General features: G+C 41.4%; 1 protein-coding gene across 7 annotated transcripts in view; it reads left to right on the forward strand.

The window, feature by feature from the left end:
- Positions 1-16,560, forward strand: part of ptprq (protein tyrosine phosphatase receptor type Q) — a 50,425-nt gene that overhangs the window by 840 nt on the left and 33,025 nt on the right. For 5 of the 7 annotated variants that reach the window (XM_074633070.1, XM_074633073.1, XM_074633072.1 and 2 more), the window contains exons 2-19: positions 520-648; positions 731-875; positions 993-1,277; positions 1,370-1,587; positions 4,214-4,394; positions 4,682-5,056; positions 5,147-5,458; positions 6,578-6,874; positions 7,506-7,802; positions 8,609-8,739; positions 9,832-9,961; positions 10,058-10,211; positions 10,383-10,489; positions 11,472-11,569; positions 12,650-12,818; positions 13,278-13,538; positions 13,659-13,819; positions 16,418-16,529. In XM_074633070.1, the coding sequence (XP_074489171.1) occupies positions 520-648; positions 731-875; positions 993-1,277; positions 1,370-1,587; positions 4,214-4,394; positions 4,682-5,056; positions 5,147-5,458; positions 6,578-6,874; positions 7,506-7,802; positions 8,609-8,739; positions 9,832-9,961; positions 10,058-10,211; positions 10,383-10,489; positions 11,472-11,569; positions 12,650-12,818; positions 13,278-13,538; positions 13,659-13,819; positions 16,418-16,529 (3,562 nt within the window). Of the gene's footprint in view, positions 1-519; positions 649-730; positions 876-992; positions 1,278-1,369; positions 1,588-2,018; positions 2,142-4,213; positions 4,395-4,681; positions 5,057-5,146; positions 5,459-6,577; positions 6,875-7,505; positions 7,803-8,608; positions 8,740-9,831; positions 9,962-10,057; positions 10,212-10,382; positions 10,490-11,471; positions 11,570-12,649; positions 12,819-13,277; positions 13,539-13,658; positions 13,820-16,417; positions 16,530-16,560 lie in introns of those variants that run through there. The other 2 variants (XM_074633071.1, XM_074633077.1) reach the window with 2 other exon arrangements.

A 16,560-nucleotide genomic window follows, 5' to 3' on the forward strand; every position in this document is an offset into this window, starting at 1 on the left:
GTAACATAATGCAGGAAATGCGAAAGCATAATGATGATGATGATGATGAATGAGGAAAAAGATGAGGCAGTTGGGAATATCAACATTTTCCTGAGACATATCAAATTATAAAAAAAAACAATATACGACTAAAATTACAATATATTAAAGGGACTGTTTGTAACTTCTTACACGTATAAATCAATCGGGGTCGATGTCCCATGCGCGCTCGCGTGTGGCTACGCTGTTCAGACAAGACTCCAACACAAACTACACGGAAGCACCAAAACATTTCTGATTCTTACAAACAGTCCCTTTAACTTATTACGCGCCAAAAAGTTAACTACCATGGCCTCCGCCATTTCTGACAACGTCAAACACGTTGCAAACTCGTTAACCCCAGGAACTTTCAGAAACTTTCCACTTACAAGGTCGTGAATACCACAAAAGGGGGGCACTCATATGGACTCTTCTTGTGAACACGGTAAACACGACCCCATTTGAAGGCACCATTACACACATTACTTTCCTCCTCCTCAGGTGGTCTTCTTGCTGACCTGTGAACAACATTTACACCCTGTTGAGGTTGAAGTTGTATTTCAGTCCTTCCCTTCCACTAAAGGTCCAGACACCTACACAGTCACCTGCAGGACTGCAAGTAACCATCTGGTAAGAGCACAATGGCAGTTTTAGTCTGGTTCAGTTTCATTAGTTTGTTTATTTTGAGAACTAAATTGTCACATCTCTGCAGGTGTATGTGGAGCCCATTGATCATTCAGCGTGCACCCCTGACTGCAAAATGTCACTGCGATTGGTTGAGGACCCAAGAGGATATACAGTCACACTGAGAGCCAGCAGAAATGATACTGCTCTTGAGGCAAAGACTTTTCACTTCAGTGAGTGTCTCTGAATACCACAGTCCTGATGGAGAAAAAAAAACATACATGATTAATGTTTGGTATAATACATATTTCATCTTGTCTCTACTCCTTCCCTTGTGTATTTATGTCCAGTTCCAGTCTCCCTGTCCTCCCTTCATGTATACAGCACGGCAACTACTGCTCTCCTGACGTGGAAACTTCACAGACAACAAAGCCTATCCACATTGAGTCTATACAGCACTCACACACAAGCTGTCGCACACGTCTTCAACATAAACTCATCGGAGGCAAACTCTCGGTACACAGTTAAAGGTCTCCAGCCTGGCACACGCTTCAAGGCCAAAGTTGTGGTGACTACATTCATCAAACACCTTAATATGACCTTGAAGCAGAGACTCAGCCGTGGCATGGAAACAGGTATTGTACAGGTATTGCTTTACCACAATCAATCCATCATATGACCCCAATTTGAAATGACTGTATTAGTTGATGACAAGTTCTGTTTCCAGCTCAGTGCCCGACTGACTGGTTGGCCGATGGGAGAAGCTGCTACACTGTGAGAGCGACGGGTTTGACCTGGAGCGATGCCCAGCACAGCTGCAGAGGCCTGGCTGCCGGGAGTCACCTGGCTGACTTTAAGACCGTGGAAGATCTGCTTTTCATATCCTCTCACCTGCTGAGCCATAACAACCTGCTGCTGTTATGGACCGGACTCAATGACCAGCAGGTAGCCTTATTACACAAACATACACTTTAAGGAGCGGTACTCTGGAGTATAGGCTGTTTTTCTTTTTTCATCCTATCTGTAAGAGCCATAATAAATAATTAATTTGTATTGTGACTTTACATTGTCAGAGTAGTTTCTTTTGAGAATGGGCATATTTATGTATTATTTAATACACATTCACCTTTGAGAGTTTTCTTGAATAACTATGCATTTTGTAATTTAAAGAGGGATTTGTCAAGGAAACCTTTTGATTAAATATTTACAAACCTGTAAAAAAAGGCCACCGATTGAGAAGGCAGGACTGTTTTATGTTCTATGGCTCTGATTGGTTGTTTTATTGATTTATTGATTTATTGATTTATTGATTGACGTTTGTTCCACCAATCATATGCAGCTAAGGTGATGCCACACAGCCAGCTCTAATTATTGTCAATTAAGAGAGTGTTAGCAGCAGCAGCAGCAGCAGCAGCAGCAGAGAGAAGTAACTTTAGATAGTATGGCTTTGGTACTTCAGTGTCCGGACCTTGTTGGTGTGCAGTCTGTTGTGAAGTAAAGTGAGTAATGAATGGTCTTTCTGTTATTTTTTGTAAGAAAAAGGGTGTAAGAGGGAGAAGTGGTTAGTCAGTCTTTTTTCTGCATTGTTGCTAAAAGTTGAAGTGCTGTCTTGGAGGGTAAATGCTTCATTTAATTGGTTTACCAATTTAGCTTAAAAATGTATGTTGCAAGCTTTTAAATGCTTCTAAATCATAGCGTTTTTGTTCGTAACCATTTTGGAAGTATTTAACTCACAGAGAGGAATTTATGTGAAAGAATGCGGTTAATTTCCCTTAATGCACTGAACTACTGTCATGCCCAATGTACAGTGAGGCCAGGAGCTGTGCATGTGTTACTAATGGGACCTTTTCACAGCAGCCATTGCAGGGTAAACACAGGTGAAGTTAATAACATTAATTATGGCCCTGATCCATTTAGGTGGGCCAGGGCTCCAGTATAGTGCATGTTAGCTCACTGAAGAATGGGACCATAATTAATTTAATCAAATACACCTGTGTTTACCCTGCTATGACATGTCTAAATGTCTGCTGTGAAAAGGGTCTGTTAAGGCTTGGTTTGCATGTAACCTTAATTTAGAGTTAAATATTGTACTTTTGTTAATTAACTGTTATTAGTGTTATTACTCACAACAATTCCTGTTCATGCTATGCATAAGAGCCATCATAAATCATCTGAATAATTTGGGTTATAAAGGGAAATAATAATTTCTTCCATAACGTAACACCCATCTATCCCTACACACCTTTAATATAATTTATGTCAAGTATAAAGAAGCTGTTCAAGTGGAAATGACCAAGTGTGTAAGCTCTCGACTTAGAAACTGTGACTGTGCCAGTTCTAATCGGACGCCATGTAGTGATTAAACTTTCCACATCAGCAGTAACCTTGAGATATTTTTCAAAAACAATGCATGCCTTTTATACTCATTCATTTCAGCAGTTATTCTGTCCTGCAAGACGGTCAAAATCATGCAGAATTTGGTCCTGTAGGATATGGAGGAAATGTGGAAAGTGAAACGCAGCACAGTAGTAGATCTGAGAACATCCTGCAGTATAATTAAAGCCTCTGTACACCCACACAGGTGTTTTCAGTTAATCTGCTGATTAGACCTCTTCTTCTGAGGACTGTGTGGGTGTACAGACTAATTGAGTGACATCTTCCTGAGTCTCCTGTTAGGACTGGACAAATTACACCATTATCATTTTTATTGGTAGATGAAGATTTGTGACGTAATAAATTCCCGTCAAAGCTCGGGCCACCTTCAACCTGACCAGAGGTCTAACCAAACCGAATAACTGAAAACGCCTGCGTGGGTGTTCAGAGGCTTGTAACTTTCCTGCACAACATTTTGTCAACACTAAAGAATACTCCTGTAGTGGGCACATCGACATACTTCTCATATAAAGGAACAAAGGATCATGATTTGTTATAACAAAATGGCCAAAATACAGTAGATTTTTTATTTGTAGTGAATATACTTAGAAAATGAGGTAAAACATGTTGATACTTTCTGCAGAATTTCTTTTCATGATTTAGCAGAATTGTGTAAGAAAATACAGATAGATACAAATTATTATAACATTTTAAAACTCAAATCTAGACAAAATGAGTTTTCTCTTGGGCTGCCTTGACCAAAGCCTGCAGTGAGGTCCTTACATATTGCAGGGCCTATTGAAAGAGGATGGGTCACGCGTCATCAGCGTGTCATATCTTTGGGGTACAACACATGCGCGGTAAAATCTGGTCTGAACTCGCCGAAATTGAGCCAATCGCAACGCACAATTGCAGCTTCAGTTACACTGCGCATGTGTCATACCCCATACCCCAAGACCCGTGTCCGCCCGTGTCCCAGCCCCCTTCAATAGGCCTTGACATATTGGGGTATATCCTCTGTTCCAAAATCATAGACCAGTAAAAGCACAGGTGAATGTGATTTTTACTTTCTCAACAGTTGCTCCTCAAAGAGGAGTTTTGTTTTTGATACTTTCACTCTAATGACAGTGAGCTGCTGATGTCTGTCATGTGTGTACGGTACAGTGAATAATGTCTCTCATTTCTGTCACTCCCACAGGAGGAGGGGCGTCCTCTCTGGTCCGATGGCTCAGCCTCTAACTCGACAAACACTATGATGTCATTACTGCCAGCCAATCAGACGGACTGTTTTGCCCTTCAGAGGAATGCCACGGGGCCAGGATACTTTCTCACTCCATTCTTCTGTAACATCCCCTTACCCTTCATCTGCCACTGCCAGAGTAAATAACCTGTGTAATATACCTTTATGAACCACAACATTTACTGCTCATACATTATTTGACAATTTGAGGAGTCATCCTTAAAATATCACTTGTTAAAATGATCAATGCACTTTTATAAAATACATATTTTTTTCTAATTTTGCTACATCACAACTCTTTACCCTCAATCTCAGGATAAATAAGTAATGCAAAACACTTACCAGTTAACCCAAACCATATTAATTCTTTCTCTCATTTCCTTCTCAAGTGGCTATGATGTTACTCTGCTTCTCCCTCTTTCACAGCTCCTCTAGTCCCTGCCTCATTCTCCTTTGACCTGGCTCAGGTAACAGAGCAACATGTGGAGCTTCGTTGGAGTGACCTCTCACCCTTCAACTCTCTTAATCTTTCATCTTTTGAGATATTCCTCCAGTACCAAGAGGAGGAAGATGGAGAGTCGGGTCAAGGTGAAGAAGAGAGAAGCAGGAAGTTAAAGGACAGAAAGGGGACACAGGGCCAGAGCAGTTTTAAAAAAATTGTCAGGGTCCCCATTTCCCTCTCCTCCAGAGGGGTAACAGTGGCAGGTTTGTCTCCAGGGAGCGTCTACTCTTTCACCCTTCGAGCCTCTCATCCTGCTGGCTCCACCTGGAGCTTGGGACAAACACGGACTGCGTACACTAGTGAGTCTGCTGACAACCTGTCACACACACATAAGCAACATCTTGTGCTAACAGATGTAACTACAAAGGTTTATGTTCTCTTTCTTACAGGACCTCTTCCTCCTCAAAATATCACCGTCGGCCCCGTTACCGTCAGTCAGATTAGTGTCCACTGGATGCTGACAGATGCACAGTTAAAGGTTGGATGGACATTTGTTGTGCGCTATGTGGACATGTCTTCAGGACAAGAGAGCATAGTTGGAATGAGCAACATCTCCAGGTTATCTGAGTCCGGTGGGCTGCAGTCATACACTGCTGTGATTGGAGGGCTGGAGTCTTACAGGAAATACAGGGTTGAAGTTTACACCGTCACCCAGCATTGGATCGAGAGCTGTGGACAAGCGCCTGTGACTGTACAGACTGGTAAGCATGTCACAGTCCTTTTTCACAGCAGGCATTTTGACTTGTCATAGTAGCTATAACATTAGTGATGCCTCTGTTCCATTCAAGTGTCCCAGTAAGACATGAAAGGGTGAGAGTGAGCCAGCATCCACAATACCAAGACCCTGAAACAGGCAATTAAATGGAATTCAGACATAATAGATTGTATTATTTACACTTGAGTTCCTTGCTGTTACATGTCAAAACGGTTCATTTCAATTTCTGGGAAATCTAGAAGTGATGAAAATTAGGGTAAAATATACAAATGAGAATGTCCCAATCACATGAAAGTCAGGTTATTGCCACTGCAGATCATTTTATTCAACCAGACAGTACAATACCATCTGAGATTTTACTGGATTTTTGATTGTGAAGACATTTTGCTGTTAATCTGACAAGCGTCTTTAGTTCTGGGAGACAACACCACCTTATTTTCATTGTCGATTAATTTGTCCATTATTTTCTCAATTAATCGCTGAGTTGTTTGGTCTATAAAAATGTCGATCAGTGTTTCCCAAAGCCTAAGATGACGTCCTCAAATGTATTGTTTTGTCCACAACTCAAAGATATTCAGATTACTGTTGCAGAGGAGTAAAGAAATCAGAAAATATTCACATTTAAGAAGCTGGAATCAGAGAATTGAGACTTTTTTTCCTTAAAAAAATACTCAAACCGAGTAATCGATTATCAAAATAGTTGGCAATTAATCTAATAGTCGACGACCAATAGATTAATCGCGGCAGTCTAAAAATCAACTTGTTTAATTTCGTTTGCTTGATCCTTGCTGTTATGGCCATTTTGCTAGATACATTTGTGATCAACAGTATTAATTACACTTATTTTTCTCACTGTTATTAAGGGGATAACATTTCCCTTCTTTTTCGATTTTTTTTTGCATGGTGTCTATTTAGTATAGTTTGCATAAATGGGACTTTGCTATCTATTTTGTTAACCAAAGATAAGTTGGAGGTGTTTTAAAATTTACAGTATGTAATTTTGTAAAATTGGGTTATGTAGATACATAATTGTGTTATACAGATAACTGTGCTTTGACCTACGATAGCTGACAACAAAATAACGTTCTCCTCTTGTGCCTCTTAGCGGTGAGGGCCCCTAGCGGTCTTGTGGTATTGAGCACGACAGGAAATCTGACAGCCTGCTGGACCAGTTCACCTCCTGATGACCCATCAGATGGTTATTATATCACATCCCAACCACTCATTTATCCCACTCCAGTCTCACTGTGGATAAACCAGTCCAGTCCTGGTGCACTCTGGGTAAATGAGTCTGTGTGTGTTAATTTGGGCACATCTACTCCAGGCCAGACTTATGAAGTTGGAGTGGTCTCACTGAGGGGAAAGGACAGGAGCAAGAGGATCAGAATCACACACACCACAAGTAAGAGAAACAACAATACCGCCTTTAAAGATCACAATTTTTCAAGTCTGTCTTAAAGCAATTGTCAACATGGTGCCCATATGAACATTAATACAAGTTTTTCTTGCTGTAATAATTCTTCTTCAAAATGTGGTTTCATTGCAAGTGTTGGGGGACAAAACCCACAGTCTTTGTGCTTTGTGCACAAGTTTTGAACACAAACTTTAGCTGAAGATAAAATGAGGCCTCAGTAGTCTGTGGTAGCCACTGGCTATCGAGTAAAGTTATAGCTTTTACTTTTTAGAATAAAATTCCTTCTTTGTGTTTCCCCAGCCAGTGTTTCCCTGTTGAGTTTCAGGGGAAGGATGGTAACAAAAAGAGGGGATTTTGTACTAAACAGGCTGTAACTTCATTTTACCAATTTGGAAAAGATAAACTTTTTAATACACAGACAGAAGGAGGACTGCAGATTAGTCCCCCATGGCCAGTATGGACAGGGGGAATGATTACAGCAATCAAAACATGTTTCAATGTTCATATGGGCACCTGATTTGAAAAATTGTGAACCTATCCTTTAACAATGTTGACATTTCTACTATACTAGTCATTTAGTAAACTATCTTTGTCTCTCTTTCTCTCTCTGTATGTGTAGATCCAATGCCAGTTCAGGTAGCAGTCCCTCTTTCAGTGGGCACGACCTCAGCACTGTACATCCAGCGTCCACAGCTGGGTCTGATTGACGGGGTGAAAGTGTGTGTATGTCCAGAAGTGTGTGACAGTGTGTGTGAGGGATTGTGTGGGAGCACATGCGACTGGTACTCCCTCCCTCCTGGTGTTCATATCATAACCCTGAGCAACCTCAGTCCAGGATCAGAGCACCAGCTCGTTGTGTACAGCACAAGCCGAACGCAGATGGGACCACCTTACTACACCCGTCCCGTTAGAACAAGTGAGTTAACTCTGCTAATACTAGTACATACTAAAGCACGTACTAGTCATATTGCCAGTGGCAGCAGACACATTCAAAATGCTTCTAGCATGAAGGTGTCAGCATAAACATTTGGGCTGATATCCATTTTAATAGTCGGTCCTTCTTTATTGTATTGTAATCTGGCGAAGGGCTCATCACTTTTCCTCTTCACGATTGCACTGCTGTAGCTACTCTCATTTGGCATCAATTAAAAGTAATTGTTCACATCTTCCATCTATTACAGATTGATTACCAAAATCAACACCATTTAGGTCAGGCCTCAGAAGAGAAGACAGATGTTAAATATTGTATGATAGATATGGTATCTTGTTATGAGCCAGTGTGCTTCTTAAATCAGACAGATCCCTTTGTGGCAAACCCAAAATCGAGGCGTAGCATTGATGTGGCTGAGCTTTTTTTTTCTGACTTTGCTCCGAAAATTCAAAATCGAAACAAGGTGGCCTGAAGAGCAGGATTAATATCATCTTTACATCTGTATTTAAGACAAAATGATACAGACATGTACAGTATGTGGTGTCTTTTATCCTGTTTTATTATAATTTATTAGAACTGTTAATGAGTGTGATGTCTGCATTTTTTGGTAAAACACATTCATTTCATTATTACTGCAATGATTCAGCTCTTTTTTTAAGTATAAATTAGGTACCATCACATAATCCCCAAGTTTTTAAAGCATCCCCAGCCAGTTACAAGTTAATTAGTATTCTCAGCATGTTAGCGGAATAATTACAGTGAGGTTTGTGGGATATGGTTTGTGATTTTAGGTCTGGCTCCTCCTAACAGAGTGAGGGAAGGTGTGGTGACAGATTCATCCATAGAGCTGCTTTGGGATCCAGCACAAGGACAAGCTCACAGCTACGAGGTCATCTGCCTCAACTGCAACCATTCACACATGGTAAGCACAAAAAACAAATCTCCTTGAGATTCATGGTGACCAGCAGTTGGCATGATTTTATGTATCAAACATTGAAGTAGTAATCTCGAAGATTTTCATTTAAATAAATGTCAAGTCACTATCATTCGCCGAATGAGGTAACACAATGGTGATTGAGAGCCTTTTTCACACTGATGAAAGCCTTTACATTTTCAGTATTATGAACTGGGTGTCTGTGGTGACATTTCCGGAAAAGGCCAAGCTGTTTGGATCTCTGGGAAGTGAGATCCAAAAACGTACCTGCAATTACCGCTTATCGCCATAGGTGCCGCCAAAGAGAACGAAACAGAGATCTTCTGGAGTAATTTTAACCTCCCCTCTAACTAATGCTGTCACAGTAAAGGCCCAGACAACCCGACATCAAAGAACTAGCAGCGATGAAGGCCACCAGTTGAGTTGCCTCACGTCGCCTTTGTCTTGGCCAAAAAGTTGCACACAAACACACCGCAAAGACTAAAGCCGACTGCCAACTACCACGTACGTTCTGCGCCTGCGTGAGAGGAAATAACTCCACATCAGCAGGTGGTGGTAGTCTGTATTTGTCATTCAAAAGGGTAAACCAGAAGACCGAGTACTGCGGATATACAAGCTGTTGTTATGATATGTACATGAAACAAAGCGTTGTTTGCCATTTTCACACCACTCTCACTCACCACTTAGCTTCATTGCAGATGGTCAAGTCGTTGTGAAAACATCCATGCATTGGAATGATCAGACGAGATGAAGATGAAAAATGAAAGCAGCCTTGTGTTTGCCCTCTTGACTTTACTTGTTTGCTCGCTTTCCTCACTTCTGTTTCTGTTCTAGTGCACCGAATTGCTGCAGCTGAACAGCCAATTAGAGTGATTTCTCCCACAGACGGTCATTCAACATGCTGAATCTGCCAAAAGAAACTATCACGGGCAAACTAGAGCCGACGGTGCGGGACACACCGCAAAAACTAGGCTGAAGGACGTTCACCGATGGCCACAAATTATCCGACCGTCGGCTTGGTGTGTCAGGGCCTCAAGAATTATGATAAGGCTCTTTGGTTATATCATTTGTATGCTACAGGTGCAGAAGGTGTTCAATCAGAGTGCAACGTTTTCTAGTCTGACTCCAGGCAAACTCTACCACTTTGCAGTACGAACAGAGAAGGAGTCCTTCACAGACAGTTCCCCTGTCACCATCAACATCACTGCAGGTAACACACACACACACACACACACACATATACACACACTTCTCGCTCAATCTCTCTATTCTAACTAACTATGTGTAATGTTTTTTTATATGCCAGCTCCCAGCCCAGTGGAAGTGTCTCTTGTCAATAAAACCACATCATCCATATGCATTCGCTGGAGTACGGTCAGGGGAGTTGCGAGCGGACTCATCCTGTCAATCAAAAACAGAACATCCAGCCAAGAGCTGATCATTTCTCATCAGGAGACCAGGTCAGTCTCACTCTTGTCAGCCAGTACACAAATGATTACAGTTTTCTGAGACTGGAATTATAATTACCAGATCAAAACTTTCTTTTTATAACAACAACGACTGAGTGCCACATGGATTACTCAAAGCTTGTCCTTAGATACACTGACTGCTAGAGCTGTGTGTGTCCACAGATCTTACAGCTTTGAAGGCCTCGCTTATGGAAGCCAATACACAATTGAAGTGATTAGCACACGCGGGGAAAGAAGGAGTCAACCTGCTACTATGATCCTCCATACTAGTAAGTTTTTAAGAGTTTAAGACAGAACCCAGCACCAAATATTGGTTCTGTGTGTGCCCACCTTTGCATGTGTGTGGGAGGGAGAGAAGGAGATAAAATGATTTGGATTACAAAATGAATGTAGCAGGAGACGAATTACCAGAGAGCAGAAATATGCAAATACAACTTAAAATACATATTAGATTAAGAAAGTAAGATTATAAAGAAAATATAGATGAGTGCAGGTTCCCATGTTAACCATGCGAGACAAGGAAGGAAATTATTTTTTTTTATCTGTACTTGCTTTCAGCCTTAGTTCACTTAACTGATAAGAGTTTATTACAATAATGTGTAAAAGTAGGATGGTCGTTTGAAATAAATCATTGTCAAAATAGAAATCAGAGCACAAGCTGTGAAGCTTAGAGGGAGCAGCTAAAATCAGAAACAGAAATACTTTATTGATCCCCGGGGGGAAATTGGGGCGTTACAATTGCTCTTATATAAACATAAACAAATGTAAGAAAATAGAAATAAAGGAGTATGTAACATTTAAATCATGTACATAATGCTACAATATATAACACAATATATGTAGAGAAATATAAATAAATAATATAAATAAATAAGAATATGAGAAATATGTACAAATATTTGCATTAAGACATACAGTATATAACCACAGTGCAAATAAGTAAATATAAAATACAAATATTTCTAGAAATTTACAGTATAACTGCAGTATTTATGACAGAAAAGAGAAGTTATGTGTCTTTTTACAATAATAATGCTGATTATCCTTTAATTTTACACATGTAAAATGTACTAAAGAATATATTCATGTTATTGTATAAGTATCTCCCCCTGCTGGTTCAAAGTGAACCCATAAAGTATGCAAAAAGTTCACCTCCTACCTGTATCCATATGAGTGACATAGTGACCCAGAGTGACAGATGCTTATGAGTGAGTGCATGGTGTCACATATTAATGGGAGTCTTGTCTCCAGTCCCAGAGGTGCCACAGGAAGTGGCTCTTTCAGAGCAGGTAGTGACGTCTGTGTTCGTCACCTGGAGACCACCACCAGGACAGGTGGAGGGCTACAAGGTAAGACATGAAACCTACTGCATCTGTTCAGTTCTAAGTAATCACAGAATGAGAGACAGAAATGATATGTTGGCACCCCAATAGTAACGTCCAGACAGATGTGCGTCCTTGTTTGTCTTACACACTGTTATAACTGGGTCAACACGTGGACTGAAATGCAGCACACAGACAGAAGGTAAGGAAAAAAGGAATTTATTATAGAAAATAATGTTCCTTTAAAGGGGCTGGGGTTTGGGGTGTCCGGCTTGACACGGCTTGTGTCTTTGAGAGGAGGAGGGGGCAAATGGGGGCACGTGGAAGGAGCTCCAGGGTAAGGTGAATTTTATTGTGATCAGGGGAAGGGGAATGGCGTCGGAGAGTGAGCAGGCAGGTAAGTAGCAGGGAGATGGAGCGGAGGCTGCTGGCAGGCAGGTAGACCTGAACAGAAGAGAGCAGCGTTACACAGGATCAAAAAGTCAAAGCAAGAGGTACACGAGGTAAGTAGGCCCGAATACGTTTGACTACCACTGAGGGTGACGGAACGATCTGGCGACGTCTTGAAGGAAAACCGGGGTAGATATACTGCAGAGTTGTAGATTGATAGGCTGATTGGAATCAGCAACCGCCCCGGAGGAGGAGAGGAGAGACCACGCCCACCTGCCAATAGAGAAGACAGACAAGGAAAACACACAGGAGACAATAAGGCTGGGAAACAAAAGAGAAACACTGGAGAAAAAACTAGGCTGGAAGATGATATCATAAAAAACACGCACAGTACTCGAAGCAGGACACTTGCGTCAGGTTCTGCAGTCACCTGTTGGTTACTTAGCAACCGTTGTCGGCACACCACAGATTTGGTTACCAACCCTTTTAAAGATGCATGACCTCCGTAGAGCCACGACCAAGAAGAATGACCAAGCACATTACAGGCACGCACAATACAAACCCACATTAACAGAAATAAATGAGACATTAGTAGATATAGAGGATTGGTAAAGCAAAAAAGTGTCATGTAATTGACTGTGGCCAGTAATTGGAACTTGAATTGGGTTTTGTAAAGCCTCGAAAAGTACTCTGAAGGTTTCTTTTTGTTTTTCCCAGCTTGCTTTTGGCCTGCGATCTTCAGACAGGAAATCATGGAGTGAGGTGCTTGTCCGGGGCACACGTTATGAGATCAGGGATTTGATCCCGGGGTCAGACTACAGTGTCAGCATCCAGAGTGTGCTGGGCTCAGACACCAGTCAGGCGGTCCACAGAGAGTTCAGCACACGTAAGAGACACTCATACATACAGACACACACACACACATACCTGTACAGAAACAGACGGGCCTAAATTCTGTACAGTATTTCAGAAAAGCCTGTCACGATAGAAAAAGCTGTTGATTATTCCTCAGTGATTACACGGCTGTGTTTAATACTCGATTCTGATTGGTCAATTGCGGCGTTCTGTGGTCTATAATTTCTCTATAACAGACCGTTGCTATGTATAACAGACTGTTGCTATGGGCACAGCTCTGGTGGACCGTTTTTGTGTCAAAATATTGATTTCTTAAGTAAGTAGCTGTGTAATAAGCGGGATAATGTACAGCGAGCCGGTCATTGTTGTGAAAGAATCCGGGTCTCTCATTGCCCTTACTTAGAGCATAATGCCCTCGTAACACACAAAAATGAATAATTAAATAGTGGCCTAAGAGATGAAAACTAAACTAAAACTGTTTTTTTTTCAGGCCCAGCAGGATTATGCGCCCTTCATCTAGGCCACATGAACTCTTCTTCTGTCTCTGTGAGCTGGGACAGTGCGTTTGGAGAGTTTGACATTCACAGAGTCACTGTGGCCAACACCTCAGTCACAAACACACTCACTGTGCCCAAGGAGGAGCGGGTTGCCGTGGTTACAGGGCTGGTGGACGGCTGCAGCTACAACGTGAGCGCCGAGAGAGTGAGAGGAGTGACAGCGGGGAGCGCTGCCTCTCTGACTGTAACCACAGGTAGATGATGTCACAAGGGCTAAAACACCACCATTGTTATCACCTGTCGCCTTTTCATTGAATTACTGCAATGTCCTCCACCTCTCTGACTCCATTTCTCCCTTTCATGTCCTTCATGAGTGCCAGCCCGTGTGCGAGGAGTGCGGGTTGTGAATGTGTCTGCACGTGCATTCTCGTTACGTTGGGAGCAGGCGGCGGGATGTGTGGATCATTACCAAGTCAACCTGCTACCAAATGAGGGAGAAGTCACAGTGCACCCTGCACGTGACGGATACATTCAGGTACAGACACATAATCAATGAAACACACACTGCTTAGACGCAATAACAAGAGCATCTCTAACTTTACACCTAATAAACTCATTCTAGACGATTGGAGGGGCAGTACAGTTCACCTAAATACCATCAATGCAGTGTTATTTTTTTATTTTTTTATTTATTACTTTTTAAGTTAAAGTGCAATACAAGTGGGCAAAGTGAAAACAAATAGTGCATTACAAGTGATTGACATTAAAAAAAAAAAAAACTGATATAGCAAAGGACAAGCCAGTGAACTACAATCACACTAGCCAGAAAAAGAAGTGGCAACAATGCTCTTGAAAGATATCATTGGTTGGTCCCTGAGGGCCGAGGCGCCCGGGTGGATCTTGGAGAGGCCGGAACAACTGGGCCAGGTCAGACTTTTATGTATCAATGCAGTGTTATGAAGAACAGTTAAAAAAGCAGGGAGGCCTGGCATTGTAGAGCTCTAGACTTGGGCATTATCGCTTCTCCCATTTAACCAAATCCCGCCCCATGCGGCGGACTCATCCCGGCTGCCAGGTGTCAGATACCCCCCCAAAATGTAACCTTACACCCCACACATACAGAGCACTCAGAGCACAGAGTTGAGTAATAGATCTCATTATTTATTAAGTTTGCGTCATGAGCTCAACCCTGAATCATTCATTTGCTTAATCAGCTCTCCTTAGAGAGAGAGAGAGAGAGAGAGAGAGACCAGAGGGAGAACGTTAGCCTTGTGCTAATGAGAGGACCCACTGCTCGCCCTGGTTAGCCTCAAACATTTTGGAATACCTCAAGATCAAACGCCGTTAATATCCAATACCTGGACAGCTGACCCCGTGACCTTTACTCATGCCACTAACCAGCTCCTAGACCTGGAGTTATTCCTGTTCAGCTCAGTGGATTACCTGTAGACCATTGCTAAGGACCACTGCTAACAATTGTGCACTAACACTGGATGCAGCTTTAGTGGCGAGGCCCCTAACCTGCTGTGTCTAAACTAAAGCTAACTCTGCCACCCGGCATGGCCGCCTTCTCACTCATCCTGCTGCTCACACTCTGCTTGGGACAGGTACACTCACAGGTAAGAATTCAACACTCAATATCTGGCATTGCTCTGCATGAATATTAAAGTTCTGTATATCTGAGTATATTAACACCTAACACCAGACTGTGCTCGCAAAATGCTTGGTCATATTACTGGGAGGTAAAATAAGGTAGTCTACAGTATTAGTGTGACTCATTGCCATTCAAACATGCTGATGTCACTGGTGCAAATGTTGGCTGCAACACACATTAAGCAAAAAGACCGGCAACACCATTCTTCTGTCACGCAGACATATAAAGATACAAACAAGTGCAACCACAAGCTGTCATCTATTCACAACCATCCACCTTCATATGGATACAGATGGCTGAAGATGTACGGTTCCTCTTCAAATAGAGCTGTGGTGATTCTTTAGTAGGCTGCATGATAAAATAACAGATTGCTGAGTGCCTTTAGGGTTACTGCAGATTTTTGCAAAGTAATTTAGATATTTTCTTGATTTCATTTTGGGAGATTTGTTTACTGTATTTTACTAAAATGCTCTATGGTAGTGATTGCCAACCAGGGGTATGTGTACATGAATACTTCTGCAGTTGTAGTTGTCGGGTACTAGGAAATAGGGGTGGCAATGTTGGCTCAGTCTTAAAAACTAGAGAGCTATGTCATGTTAGTTTGTTGGGAAGAACGCTAAATAACGCTCCAAAGTTACGCTAAATCTGACCTCAAGATATGTGAATGAAAACTCTGAGATGAGCAGAGTAAAAACTGTATCTTATTAGATAAAACAGACGTTGACAAACTGCATAATTTGCAGTTGAAAAAAGGTAATAAATCACAATATATCTACACAACATATCATATCGCAACGTGTTTAAAAATCACAACAAGATCGTATCGTGACGGTGATAATATCTTATCGTGGGGCCTCTGGTGATTCCCACCCCTACTAGGAAAATGGTAGAGTAGCCAATTTGAAAAAATATAGAAATTATGAATAGGTTAAAAAAAACAAAAAAACATATATTTCTGTTTAGGAGTAAAATAAATACTTCAATAGTTATGAAAGAATTACCTGATTCACAGAAAATTAATCGGCAATTTTTTTTTCAAGCATTGAAATGTAGAATTACCTAAAATTATCTAGTTTCAAGTTTGCAACATGAAGATTTTATGCTTTTTTTCTGTCTTATGTGATGATAAACAGAATATCTGAGGTTTGGACTGTTGCCAAAACCAGAAATAACAAATAATTGACAAAACAAGCAATGGGAAGACGTTACCTTGGCCTTTAGGAAAGTGTGAAGGGCAATTTTTCCCATTTACTTATATTTTATATAGCAATATACACTCCTTTTTTTATAATTAACAGTGTTAAGTAACATCCAGTTTAAAATCAATTAAACAAAACACATTTGGAACATGACAGTGGTGTTGATGAAGAGATACTTCAGCTGTAGTGGAACCACTGATCTACAGTATATTAGTGACGAGCTAGTTGGTCTTGTGTGTGAATGTTGTGACCAGGTGTCTGTGTTTCTCTGTTTTCACAGGCTGATGTGGTGAATGTCAGTCCAGAGACACAATACAGTGTAACGGTCACAGCAGCCTCCTCCTCCAACATCAGCCCTGGAGTCAGCCGCATGATCAATACTAATGAGAGTGGTGAGACGTGCACACAAACACATACACACAC

Source organism: Sebastes fasciatus, chromosome 4, assembly GCF_043250625.1.
Source record: "Sebastes fasciatus isolate fSebFas1 chromosome 4, fSebFas1.pri, whole genome shotgun sequence".
In the NCBI taxonomy this organism is placed as follows: domain Eukaryota; kingdom Metazoa; phylum Chordata; class Actinopteri; order Perciformes; family Sebastidae; genus Sebastes; species Sebastes fasciatus.